Source organism: Mandrillus leucophaeus, unplaced genomic scaffold (assembly GCF_000951045.1).
Source record: "Mandrillus leucophaeus isolate KB7577 unplaced genomic scaffold, Mleu.le_1.0 Scaffold501, whole genome shotgun sequence".
Classification (NCBI taxonomy): domain Eukaryota; kingdom Metazoa; phylum Chordata; class Mammalia; order Primates; family Cercopithecidae; genus Mandrillus; species Mandrillus leucophaeus.
The window spans coordinates 365033-379861 of NW_012105377.1; the positions used below are offsets into that span (position 1 = coordinate 365033).

The following is a 14829-nucleotide window of genomic DNA, read 5'->3' on the forward strand; positions in this document are numbered from 1 at the left end:
CGGGGACAAGCAACAAAACTATAACAAATGCTTTTGTCAATTAGGAGTAAATGAAATTTAAGCCAGAGTTTAATATTCAAATAACTACCTTTTAAAAAACAAGAGGTGGGGTCTCACTGTGTTGCCCAGGCTGGTCTTACATTTCTCACTCAAGTGATACTACCACTTTAGCTTCAGAAAGTACTCGGATTGTAGGCATGAGCTACTGCACCCAGCCTCAAGTGACTACCTTATTGCACTTTTCCTAGATGTTTTTTTGACAATCTACTTTTTAAAATATGTCATTTTAAATTTACTTTGTTATAGCATCCTTGACTATAGAATGAGAACACCCCAATGAAACCCAAAACCTTGGCAGGAATATGTTCTATAATGATCTGTCCCCTAACAGCAGCACAATTGTCACAGACACCAAATGATCCATATTTGCTAGTCCCAAGTTTATATAAGGTGGTCTCCCTTGATACATTTGTGTTTTATCTGTAAAAATTAAAGTTAACAGTTGTTTTGTAATCCAGGAAAGAGGGCTTACTTGAAATTTTTTATTGTTTATTTTGTTAATGACAAATTTTTTAGTTCAATTCATTTTTATTTCATGGTTGCCAATTTCTAGTTCGTGGATGTGGTTAAGGAGTAAGGAGTGCCTAGAGTGGGAAGAAATTAGTTGGGTGTTAATACTGTATTTTACGTCTTTAAAGAATTGTATAACTGTAGAATTTTCAAGTTACCTTTTTTTTTTTTTGGAGACAGATTCTCACTCCGTTGCCCAGGCTGGAGTGCAGTGGTGCCATCTCAGCTTACTGCAACCCCTCCCTCCCAGGTTCAAGCAATCTTGTGCTTCAGTCACGCAAGTAGCTGGGATTACAGGCATGTGCCACCATGCCTGGCTAATTTTTATATATTTGGCAGAGACAGGGTTTCACCATGTTGGCCAGGCTGGTCTTGAACTCTTGGCCTCAAGTGATTCACCCGCCTTGCCCTCCCAAAGTTTGCTCTCTTAATTTTTTGCATGATTTTGCCAAAGGTGTCTTAACCACTTAATTGCAGAACTAGGTTTAGAACACAGGTCTCCATCTCCTGGTGGTCTCTTGGTTTTTCCTCTTTACTATGCTGCCGTTTGTTTTTTTCTTTCTTTCTTTTTAACTTTTTGATTTAGTTTCAAATAACATTCTGAAATACTTGCTTTTTCCTAACTATTTTACTTTCACAGATCTTTATTCTTCAGTTTGTGTTTAGTATCTAATCTGCCTATATGCTCTTCTCTTAATAATATTTCTGATACGATCTTAGAAACCTGAGTGTCTACTGTTTTTATTTTGTTTGCTTTGTTGTTTTAGTGTTCCTATATATAATCCTGACCACTCTTGTTGAATTTTTTAAATGGTGATTATGAACACCAGGCATGTAAATGAAAAGCAGTCAGGTGCTTTGAACTGACACACACTCTCAGAATACACCTTTATTCTGGTCTTAGACCCAGGTTACAAGACAAGATTAACATGACCCTACACAAGGAAGGCACACAAATTTGTGAAGCTGTTCTTTTAAAAGAGACAAAGAGAGTCTTTGTTCTCTTAAATTTCTAGGCTGCTCTACGTGTACATCCTTTTCTGGGGAATACACAGTGTGACTTCCCTTGTGGTTTTTTTTTTTTTTTTTTTTTTTTTTTTTAAGAGTGGAGCAGTGAGGCAACGCAGCCACACAACCTTATCCACAAACCTTCCTTTTAGGTGATTTCAGGTGCTGTAGGTGAGTACATTGTGTGTCAGACTTCTCCCCACGCAAACTGTCAAATGCTTCTCTTGACTGCGGAACACACACTTCATTGAAATGACATAGATAGTGCCTATTCTTTTCAGGTATTTTTGATGGTATCTTTCATTGCAGGAGGAAGCCACATCTCTAACACCAGTATCTTTTCTTTAGAAAAACTTCTATCTTTGCCTCTTCTTTTTATTACGTATTTAAAAAAAATTGTCATTTAAAAATCTGTGTAGAGTATCCAAAACATCGAGTCACTATTTCAGTAAAAACCCATTTGCTTCCTGGTTCAGTTCACCTGTAGTATTGTCAGACATGTCAGACGTGAAGTATTTTGACACACCTGCACTCAACTTAAGTTGAAAGCGAAAGACTTTAAGATTGGGTGTGTATGGATAAGAACTTGCTGTCATCACATGATGAAAAGAGAAAGTACTTCATAAAAGTTGTGTGGCACCATTGTCTTCTGCTCCCTCCAAGTGATTCAGTGATGAAATACTTTTGTCTGATTTCATCATATGAAAGTCGAATGTACTAGTATTTATGAATACGTGCTTTAGGTCGTTATTCTTGTGGAGTAACTAATGATGAGCTGCTGCTTGTGGAGTAACTAATGATGAGCTCTTTTGTGTGTTCCTTTCTTTTTTTGTAAATGGCTAAGGGAATTAGTCAAGTTGGCGGTAACAGGAAATGACCAAAGGTGAGCTCAGGTAAATTGTTTTGGTGGTTTCAGCTGTAGTTAAAATGACTCAGAGATCTAAGCTTCTGTACCAGACCTGAAGTGAAATATTTTTTTCTTTGGTCATTAAAAATAACGTATCAAGAACATTTATTTTTTACCTTGGAGAATATAAAACACCTATAAGCTTTACCCACTTATACTTCATTTCCCAGTCTTCTAATGTAATGTACAGCAATGTGGTAAGCTCGGCGGGTGGATCACCTGAGGTCAGGAGTTAGAGACTAGCCTGACCAATATGGTGAAACCCCGTCTCTCCTAAAAGTACAAAATTAGCCGAGTGTGGTGGTGCATGCCTGTAATCCCAGCTACTCGGGAGGCTGAGGCAGGAGAATTGGTTGAACCCAGGAGGCGGAGATTGCAATGACCTGGAACGCGCCATTGCACTCTAGCCTGGGCACCAAGAGTGAAACTCCATCTCAGAAAAAAGGAAAGAAAAGATGGTATATTCACATTTTTTCTGCTTTGCTCTATATGATTAGATTATGTTAATAAAGTGAATTAGCTGACAAGATAAATTTTTTTCAGACATAAAGCAATTAGAAAAAGAAACATATAACTCTCATGCTGACCATATAAGGCAGATACTTTAAGTATTTGGACAAAATTGAAGCTGGTTAATATCTTGTGATTTGAGATAATATTTGAGCAGTAATCACATTTGTCAGTGTGATGGCACTGCCCCCAGAAGAATAGGCACTTCAGTTTGCAAATTCATGCCACAGGAATAAAAAAATTCCAATCCCCAAACCTCATCAGATTGCAGGATTTACAGTTTCAGTAATTCTTTAGATACTCATTTACAATTTGAATTAGAAGGAATTAGTATCTCTATACCTTCACACTGTTTGGTTTGGGCAATCATTTAGAGTTTTTTTAATGAATATTCAGTTTTCTTATTTTATAAAATAATGAGGCTTCCCACTACCATCTTATTGGATGCGTACAGAGTTTAAATGAACCAGAAATTTTTTTAAGTGAGTCTTCATTGTCTTTTTTATTTTTTGAGACTTTATATTTGAATCTTTTTTGTTTCTTAGAGTTTTGTTAGCATTTTTCACAAGTAAAAGAACTATACTCATAAGAAATTTACAAAGGAAAGTGATAAAGAAGCAATTTTGTTTTTCTTTTTGTTGTTTGTTAATTCCACTATGCAAAGACAAGTAGGCGATGTTCAATCTACACATAGAAGTTATAAATGTATAATGCTCTAAATGTAAATCAATATTGTAACTGCTTATAAAAATAAAATAACTCAAGTTATGGCAAGAGACATTGATTTCTACTTTCTTAGAAGTTAACTTCTGGACATGATTAGAACTGCCGGAAGTGTGTCTCTGGTATGGAAGAAATAAGCTTATTTTACTAAGGCATCTTCATAGTCACTGCATTTCCTGCAGCCAGATTGACTATGATCATATACTTGGTAAAATATTTTAAACCTCTTTAAGGCAAGAGGTCCAAAACTAGACTGTAATAGATAGTTGCTGGTAGTTTCACATTGAAGAAAACCATAAAGAGCAAATTGTACATATATTTGGTGTTTAATCTCTTCACAAGTGACCATGGAAAGTCCATTTGTAACTTTGTGGAGATACTGTAAGCCTGACATACGGGATGGGGTCACTTGGCTATAATGGGAGCCTCTCCTTTCAGTCTGAGCCTAGCACTCTCTGCTTTTATTCCTTATTGTGTACATATTTTATGGAAGAAATGGTACAATGTCATTCATGGTGGGAATTCTAAAAGTTCTTCAAATGTAGCCCTCATAAGCATGTTTAAATAATCTGTTAGGCTCAGTTTAAATTTACTAATTACAATATATTTTCTTAATTTATCATTATACTATTAAATTCTAAGATTAAATGAATCAAATTATTTGCTTTGATTGCTTTCCTCTCCCTCCATCTCTTCGTGTTGTCTTAGCACATGGGCAACATTGACTAATTCTGGTGATAAAGAATCTCTTAATTCACTAAGTCCATTGACATATGTTTTTTCTAAAATCAAAGAAATAGTGCTGATTGTTCTCCACTACTGGAAATGATGAGATTACTGGACCTGACAGAAGATGCTTCTGGTTTCTCCTTCTGAATTATTGTTATCTTAATCTCAAGAAGTTAAATGAATTAACTTGACTGTCCCCAAAATGAGAAACATACACTTGCATAATTATTTCATTTTTAGCACTAGAAAGCAAAATTCTCTTACCAAAATAATGGTATATGCAGACAGTTAAAAACAAGTCATCTTTTCATTGAAACAGGTACTGTGGGGCTTCATTCTGACCATATGTAAACAGTACAATTAGTGTCTATATTTTAAATAAAGCAATTAAGTTGAGCTATTCTGTAGTTCATACTTGACAAATATTAATGGACCCTATTACACCCAACTAGAGTTACTGGGTCATTTTATGAAAGCAGATGAAATAATATTGTTTTCAAAGTTTATTTATTTATTAATGAACAAGGTTTAATTTTTAACTTTTACCACATTTTTATCTTATTGTCAGGAAGCCTTGAATCAGTTTTAAAATGGTCTTACAATCACTTAATTTAATACACTTTGCTTTCTATAATTACAGCTAATCATATGGGATTTTTTATATAATTTAAATTTTAGTTTATGTCCTCCTTACTAAGAAATACAAGGATTATAAGTAAAAGTCAATGAAATAATTAATATGGGCACGTTTTTAAATTGTTTAAAATGTTAAGAGTCAAAGCTCTGAAAATATTTTGGATAGAAATAATAAAGATATAAATTGTATGCAAGGAAAGAGATATTTGGTATACCTGGTATTTGGTATATACGGGGATATTGCATGTTCATTAAGACCTGTCCTGCTAAGTGAGTATGGATCCGGAAGAAGTTAATGTAAGTATTTTTAAATGGGTTTGTATTTTTCTGATAAACAGCACTCTCCTTCTGTTTGTGATCATAGGATAAAAGCCCTGTAAGCTTGTATATGTTCATTTTTACTGCTACATCATGTAGTGTGCTCTTAAGATTGAGATCTCATTCCCCAGGAAGCATTTCTGTCCAAGATTAATTGCCCTTTTAAAATCAGCGTTTGATGTATTTCTTTGGCTATATCCTGACTTGGTTTAACCCTCTTTGACCTGACCTCGCTGACTATTACCTCCGTGGCTGAGACAAAATCCTTCAGCATGATGTATGCACTTCACATTTCAGCCTGTGGTTTTTCATGTCGATGGATTCAATTAGTTGGTGTTTTACTAATGAACATATCAGAGGTTAAAGAATTTGTCAGACAGAACAAAATTGTTCAGGCTAGTGGCAATCAGAAAGCTCATCTCTCTATTTTTTAAAACTTTTTCAGCAGTGTTAAGTATTTTTCAGAAATTTTACCTTCAGTATCACACTTTCCAAGATTCGTTTTCTGCTGAATTATAAAATATAAATAGGAAGCCACAAAGCTGAACACAATGATTATACCATTTGATCTTAGAATTCTCCATATTTATAAGTATGAGCTTTTAAAAAATTAATTAAACTGAAATTTTCTTGTTAAAAACATGTATGAATTTCCCTTAAAGATACATCATCCATTTCTTTAAGTCTCCTTTAAATATGAATGGTAAGAAGGAAACTCAAGCACCTCACTAGAATCTCAAGTCACCTGTTTTTAAAGACATTTATAGATCATATTCCTTGTTGAAACTGGGTTAGTTAAATAAGACCTAAAACCCAGATTGGGATGAGAAAGATAGCAGCCATTAGTAATAGAAATCTTTAGAACTCAAATTTATCACATAGTGTGCATTCTCAAATGATATACTTAAAATGTATAACATAAAGATTTTGAAAGGTTTTTGTTTACCTGAATGTTTTCATCTTTTTAAAAAAAAAACCTTACCTAAAGTCTATTAAATGATATATCTATACTGCAGTAGGGCTCATTTGACTTACAGGTGGTGTGCTCCTCTTGAATATATGTGTTGAGAGCACTATTAAATAAATGTGAAGGTTTATAATACTTAAGAATATTTCTTAATGTCTTTTAATTTGCATAATCATCGAGTCTGGGTTTTTGTTGTCTTTTAAAAAATACATTTATTAAAATCATGCCATACTGCATAAAAATGGAACTGAATAATTCAGGAGGTATTACCATGAAGCCAAATTCTTGTAGCCCTTTGTATGCCAATCACATAAGTGAATCCATGGTTTTTATATATCTTTTGATTATCTAGTACTAAAAAAAATGAACTTATTCTTATAACTTGTGTGTGGGAAGAGAATTAAAATCACTCTACTTTTTGTTACTAAATCGTGACCTTTTTAAAACTGATCTTCTCTCCTCACATACTTTATCAATTATATTTTTGACATCATTATTTTTTATTAGAGAGTGAGCAGGAGAGGGGTGGAGAAGAGTCACTCATGTTATTGAATACCTGTGTCCAAGTCCTGTGCTAGGGTTGCTGCTGAGTGCTTTGCTTGGATATCCCATTTAATCCTTCGTGTAACTGGAGATGAGAATTCTCTGTTCACACTGTAAGATGAGGAAATAGACACTCAGAAGTTTAAGTGAATTCCTTGAGAATTCAAAACTAATAAATTATGATGGCTTGCACTCTGAAAGAAATATTTTGCTGTTTAGGCATAAAAGACCTAGATACTAGAACTGTGAGACATGTTAGTGATCCTCTACTCTGGACCAGTTTGCAAACTGACTCACAGAGTTAAATGAGAAGCTATCATGGGTTATAAATCAGCAAGCAGAATTTAGGAGATGGTCTCAATCCCACATTAGCAAAAGCTGCCGTATCTTTACCTGTGTTATATATTGGGTTTCTACATAAAATTTTGTTTGCAGAAAAATTCTACACTGGTATGATCATAAGATTCATTCTAGGGAACATTTTTAAAAAAGACTTTACCCCGGTAATTGATTCAGAAAGTCTGGAGAGGAGCTCAGCTCAATATATATATATACACACACACACACACATATATATATATAAAATTTTAATTTCCCACATGATTCTGATGGTCAGCTAGATTTTCAAACCATACATCTATACAGGCATTTTCATTTTATATATAAAGAAACAGCTTCAGAGTGATGTGAGACCTGCTCAGAGCCCTTCGTTGCCAGAATTGGAATTCAAGTTGCCTAACCCCCAATTTGTCTTTCATTACTACCTTGCTAACTAGTAGTGCATAATTGGCCCTCTCTCCTTTATGTCTCATTTATATTATTGTATATTGATAGCATTCATTGTATACATGTCTATATGTAGGCATCATTTTTTAGTATATACATAAGAAGTTAACTTTGTGATTTCTATTAATGACTTGTGTAGTTAATGTGATTTTTCTTTTTTCTTCTTCGTTTTTTCTATATGTAATTCTTACCATTCTACTCATATAACCAAAATCTACCTGAATATATTTTTCCTAAAATGTAACATTTTTTTAAATGTTCACTTTTAAGTAGATGCTGGTTTTATAAAGTGCTATGTGGACATTCTACAAAATAATGAGATGTACTCTTCAAAATTGTAAAAGTTAAGAAATGTAGAAAAGGCTAAAAAATGGTTGCAGATTAAAAGAGAATAGAGAAACATGAAAATTAAATGCAATATGTGCATCCTTGACATGACCTGAATGTGTCCCCCAGAATTCACGTGTTAGAAGCTTAATCCCCAATGCAGCAGTGTTGGGAGGTGAGGCCTTTTGGGGGGTGTTATCCTGGTATGAAAAGGGTTTGCAAGAGTGGGTTCACTGTCTCTTGCGCTTCCACGTTCTTCCATATGAGAACACAGCAAGAAGCTCATACCAGGTGCCAGCACTTTGATCTTGGATTTCCCAGCCTCCAGAACTGTGAGAAATAAATGTTTGTCCTTTATAAATTATCCAATTATAGCCATCACAAACAGACTAAGACAGTCCTGGACTGAATCCTAGATTGAAGAAAAATACATTATTGGGATAGTTGATAAATTTGAATATGGACTACATGAATATATTATTTCATATATCATGATATATCAATATTATTTTTTATTGTGATAACTATACTGTAGTTATGTAAAAGAATATCTTATATTAGAAAGGGTACACTGTAAGTTTGAAACCATAACAAAAATTACTCTCCAAAAAGTGCCCTGTATAAAAGAAGTTCATATAGAACTAGTTCACTTGATTACTGTCTCATATGTTTGCCTACGTTAAAGCTTCAAGCCAGCTTCTTTTAAAAACCTGAGTGGGAGAGGCGTACAGTAACGTTTTTCTCCTGAGTCATTTTCTTTGTAGTGACATTTCTCATTCTAAGTATTAAAGTCTAGATTCCCATTTTGAAACACAAAGACATGTTTACCAAAAATATTGTTTACTTTAGCAGTATCAAGTGTTTCCTTTGTACTGTAAGAAAAAAAGAGACCTACTGATTTTCTTTTTTTTTTTTTTTACTGTTTTATTTTATTATTAATTTTTGTTTTTACACAGGGTCTCACTTGTTACCCATGCTGGAGTGCAGTGGTGCCATCACGACTCACTGTAGCCTCGACCTCCTGGGCTCAGGCATTCCTCCACCTCAGTCTCCCAAGTAGCTAGGACTACAGGTGTGCACCACCATGCCCAGCTAAGCTAATCTTTGTTTGGTTAAGTTTTTTTATTTTTTGTAGAGATGGGATCTATTGCCCAGGCTGGTCCTCGAACGCCTGGGCTCAAGCAGTGCTCCCACCTTGACCTCCCCAAGTGCTGGGATTACAGATGTGAGCCACCACACCTGGCCTGTTTTCTTTTATTGGTTTTGATATTGCTAAAATATTCCTCATGCTGTGTTGTTATGTATGGTACCATGAATTAAGGATAGCATGTACATTTGACTTATCTGGAAACATTTTTGACTTTGTTGTTTTAATAACCAAAGCAGTCTTTACAGGTAGAGTTATTCTACGTGGTGGGGCTAGCTATCAGAAAGCATTCCAAAAAGATTAATTTTGGCAGTGTAATTCTACCAGCAAGAACATTATCCCAGCAGTGAGAATATTTATTAACTAATTATGGTATATGTCAGGTACTGTACTAGGCACTGGGGACAGAGTAACAAATAAGAGAGAAACTTCGATTTGAAGTTTCAAGGGAACTGCTGTCCTAAAAATCCCTCTGTTTAAAATTGTGTTATTGAGGCAAGTCAGAAAATAAACAAAATACATAAATACAGGTGAAATATTTGGACATATGTAGTCTGTGACAAAATAATATGTTTAAAACCTTAAACTGTTCTGTTGAGGGATATGACAGTCTTAGATTCTTTCCTTAGTTACTTAAATTTAGTTAATGACACTTTAAAGTGGCCCCAGCTTCTAAACCAGAGAATCAATGCTACCTATTCAGGGTTTGGGTAAGGGGATTTATTAGGCTTGTTACAGTGTTTGAATAGTGCTTATGTCCTCCAGCTTCTGTTGTACAACTCATAAACTCTAACAATCCTTTTGTTGTAACGTGGTTGGTCTTTTGCCTTTCAGATATACTGTGCATCATCAGTGGATTGTATACCATATTGTATTTGCTCCCACATTTAAATATTGCTTTAGACATAGTATTTTTTGATATTGAGTTGTGACTTGTTTCTTCTGCTGTTTCATAGTATACAAAGGTGACTCTGGCTTAAGGAAAAACTTTAGAGATAAGGAACTTTTACTCTTACACCACTATTCTTTCATTTTTTGACTCAGTGCTAAGTAGGAGGAAGATTCTGAGAATATTAAAATATTTCAAAGAAATATACGAATATGAAGAGAATTATACCGGAAATGTTTTCAAATATTCTAAGAAAGATTTAATACAGTAAAGCTGTAGCAAACTAGAACTTACAAGCAATGAATCATTCCAGATAGCTGAGGGTTTCTGCATTTGAATACCAATGTTTAAAAAATCTTCCCAAAGTACTAATACTGTGCTTTCTATAGTATTCTGTATATAACTTAATATTTTATTATGAAAACAAATCATTGTATTAACACTGTGATCACAACTGTGTAAAAAATTACGTATAGTTGCAACAAAGAAAAAATAAGGAAAGCATTTTTTTAGGTTAGTAGTATTACGAAGTGATACCTTTTTTCAAAATTGTTTTAAGCTATGGCGCAGTGATTTGGGAGTTTGTTTGGAATATTTTATTTGGTTATCTTTGGAATTGTTAGTATGTTAAGTTTTTATTTTTCACATTCTTTTATCAACTCTGTAGTGTTTTGTGTCCTCTGTTGACTGTCACTTCCCGGGACTGTGCTGCCTCTAACAGGAAGTCTAAATATTTCTTTAAAAGGGTCTCTTGTTTCAGGTGCCAGCCAAGTCATTATCACCATACATCATCAGCTCATTTTGCCCAGACATTAGAGCACTTAGAGATTCAAAAGTCATTTGGAACAGAGCAGAAAGGAAAACGGAGGGTATTTCTCCTTTATAGAGTTCGTGATTCCCCATTTCCTTGTTGTCTTCTGTCACCAGGAAGCCGAGCAGTTAAGACATTGTATTTTGAAGAGATGGTAAAGGAGAAAAACCCAAAATTGTGCGTAACACAGAGTTTCTTGATGGTTCTATTTTTTTTTTTCTTTTTCATTAAAGGAGTTTGGCTTTGCTTTTTTTGTTTTTCTATGACAAAAAATATTTCTGTTTACTTTAAAAGTTGTCAGTACAACACACCAAAATCATGAAAAACACAAAATTAATCTTAAGTTTAATTTGGAATACAATTGAATTTAAAAGAAAGGTGTGAATTTCAGCCCCCTTTTAATTAGCAAGTGGATGTTAACAAAAATCAATCAGGCTTTGTGACTCTAAAACAGGAATCCCTGAGTCAGATTTGTAATCCCTTCTCATTAAAATTTTAACTGTTATTCAAATAGTATCTCTAAGATATTTTGATACATACTTGAAAGCTTTACTGAAAACAACTAAAGCTCACCTGTGTCTTATTAAACATCTCAAATACTGATCTGATTCTTGATTTCTAGTCACATTTCTGTTTTACATTTTCAAAATATGTATGGACCTACTTCATATACTTGTCATTTTAAATAACCATACAGTACAGTTTTTAATGTATAACTAAAATAAATTTTGGTCATTGGTACAATGGGCTGTTTTTGCCACTATAGTTTCATTAACGTCAATCTTAAGTAAGCACAGTAATTAAGAAAGAAGTAATACTTTCACATACAGCAACAGAATTTTTATCAGAATATATTGTAACCCTCAGGTTTCTGTTTTGGGTGATACATACTGCAACATTTGAACTTTCTCCATGTCCACATTTCCTGTTCAGGGGACAGAACAGGTTTAAAATCCACTTAATGCACTCAGGATTCTCAAAAGGCAACAGATTATTTTTTCTTCAACTGTTCTGACTTTTATTGTTGTTGGATTTCTTTCTTGGAATAGATGGGGAAAAAAAGAATCAAGTGATGATTCATGGAATTGAGCCAATGTTGGAAACGCCTCTGCAGTGGCTGAGTGAACATCTGAGCTACCCGGATAATTTTCTTCATATTAGTATCATCCCGCAGCCAACAGATTGAAGGATCAACTGTTTGCCTGAATGGAATCATCCTTAAATGGAATTTATCAGAGCATGTCACCCTTTTGCTTCAATCAGGTTTGGTGGAGGCAACCTGACCAGAAACACTTTGCTGCTGCAAGCCAAACAGGAAAAAGATTCCATGTCAGATAAGGCCATTGGGCTGGTCTTACTTTGCATCACCTCTGCTTTCCTCCACTGCCATCATTAAACCTCAGCTGTGACATGAAAGACTTACCGGACCACTGCAAGTCTTCTGTAAAATATAATGAAGCTGAAACCTTTGGCCTAAGAAGAAAATGGAAATATGTGCCACTCGATTTGTATTTCTGATTAACAAATAAACAGGGGTATTTCCTAAGGTGACCATGGTTGAACTTTAGCTCATGAAAGTGGAAACATTGGTTTAATTTTCAAGAGAATTAAGAAAGTAAAAGAGAAATTCTGTTATCAATAACTTGCAAGTAATTTTTTGTAAAAGATTGAATTACAGTAAACCCATCTTTCCTTAACGAAAATTTCCTATGTTTACAGTCTGTCTATTGGTATGCAATCTTGTAACTTTGATAATGAACAGTGAGAGATTTTTAAATAAAGCCTCTAAATATGTTTTGTCATTTAATAACATACAGTTTTGTCACTTTTCAAGTACTTTCTGACTCACATACACTAGATCACTTTTTACTCTGTGTTACCATTTTGACTGGTCGCCATTGGCATGGGGTGGATATAGGGCATAGGATCACTTGTCTCAGGATCTGTCATAGAATTTCTTCCTGCCAATTAAAAAACCTGTGTTCTTTACACACTACACTTATAAATCTTGTAACTGTTCATCTTTGCTGTTTTATCACTGTAAGCCTGTCAAACCATAGTATCCTAAAGCATCTGTATATAGTAATTGTGCATTTTTGGAAAAACCCATTCCTTCCAAGCTAGTGTTTTTCATTGGCTCCAGGTCTGTGCCAATGAAAAACTGTGGTCCCCTGGTAGTCAGTCTTTTGAAGTTTAAAGATTACCTGTCTCCTGACTGCAGTACCTTTTCTTTAATTTTTGCCAAAAATGTCCAGAGGTTACTGGAGTTCTTATTCAATATAAGGAAAGTTTGCTGCACTTTATTACCAAGCCTCTGGGATTTTACCAATCAAACATATTTGTGCATTACATTTCGTTTCTTGTGAGCTAGCTTGCTGTCCATATTGAATGTTGACCCATATGAATATGCTAAAAGACTTACAGTAGCAGACACGATCATGGTTTTAGATCCCATAATAAAAATGAATGTTTTTCTTATAAAAAATTATATGAATGCTGAAGCGAGATTCTACTATTGTTCATTGCTTCCTTTTCTTTTTCCTTTTGTGATTTTCACTGATTAATAGCACATTTCTAAACAAAATTGGATAAAGTTAGTCAAAGACCAGATATTCTGGAATGGAAATTGTAAAGCTTAATCAAAAAGAATAACCAGTACCGAATACAATCTCAGAAAATTAGAAGCAAGTAGAAAACAATTGGTTGATGTAAACGAAAGTGCCATTTTAGTAAAGGCAGGAAAAAAATAGCAATATTTGAGTTATGTAAGGATAAAAAATCCACTGACTTGTATTTTTGCACAAGAGGCTGGTCTGAATATGATTGTTCACATTAAGAGTGTTTATTCGTCGGTTCGGTTTGGGGATTTTCCCCCTTGATGTTTTGACAGATTGAAGTGAGCTTCAGTGAGTGAAAGGATCAGAATGCAGGGAACACTAAGCTGTGATGAAGAAAGTGTGGTAAGAATGGAAAGCCAGAGTAGTTTTATACAGACAAGACCAGTATCAGGCCTTTGCAGTAGGCTTGAGTGACCTTCTGATCTAGATTTGAAAGTAAATAATTTTATCAAGCCATTGCCCATTTTTACTTCCTCATTCATTATTGTACCAGCATCATAACTTTATTACTCTAATCCCAGGTAAGTCAAGCCTACATAATGCCCCAGAGGAAGAGTAAAACCAGAAATTCATGCTGGCTTAAATAATCTATTTTTGTTTCTTTTTATTTGAATATTTAAATTTTATCGTTTATTAAAAAATTAAATAAATGTTGTGTCCGTCTTTATTTAAAACAAGTTACCTGTTGGTAAAATCATTAAAATTTCCTTAGTCACAAACTGTCATAAAAGTTTCTTGGAGAAATAGAAAGGATGGAGGGATATAGAAGAGAATATAAAAGAAAATTGGAGAAGACCCCCAATATCTTTATTTGACTAATAGTGAATAGTGACCTCCTAGGAAAATAGAAATATGTTTTTAAATATTGGCATTGTTAACTAGGAAGGAATAAGTTCCGATTAAATCATTGTCCTTTATAAATGATGTTGATTTTCATTTGGATGACCTAAATTCTGATTATGGATAGAGTTGAATTGATAAGCACCAAGATTTTCTTACAGATTTAGGGACCCGAAGTAACTTGTTTGTAATTTAAGTTGACCTATCAGTCTTTATAGGATGATGAGGTGTAAACCGTATTCCAATCTGAGTGTGAGGTGAATTCATTTAGTGTACTAGTCTTGTTACATTTATCACTGGAAACAAGCTAGGAGTTGATCGTTTTCTGAGAAAACTATATATAAGCTTTGACATTGTGTGACTGTAGTTTTTAATGGTTATCCTTCTAGAGTATTTTTTTAATAGACTACTTGAGATAACCTTTTCTTCAGTTTTTAGAAATTTGGTTTATGTGTGCTGGGCGCGGTGGCTCACGCCTGTAATCCCAGCACTTTGGGAGG

At 34.2% G+C, this 14829-nt stretch overlaps 1 protein-coding gene across 5 annotated transcripts in view; it reads left to right on the top strand.

Moving 5' to 3' along the window:
* The window catches only part of ATG5 (autophagy related 5), a 152881-nt gene extending 138742 nt beyond the window's left edge, over positions 1-14139 (top strand). For all 5 annotated transcript variants that reach the window (XM_011996073.1, XM_011996075.1, XM_011996076.1 and 2 more), the window contains one exon: positions 11921-14139. In XM_011996073.1, the coding sequence (XP_011851463.1) occupies positions 11921-12057 (137 nt within the window). In that variant the 3' untranslated portion in view covers positions 12058-14139. The remainder of the gene's footprint in view (positions 1-11920) is intronic.
* Positions 14140-14829: the final 690 nt, after the last annotated feature.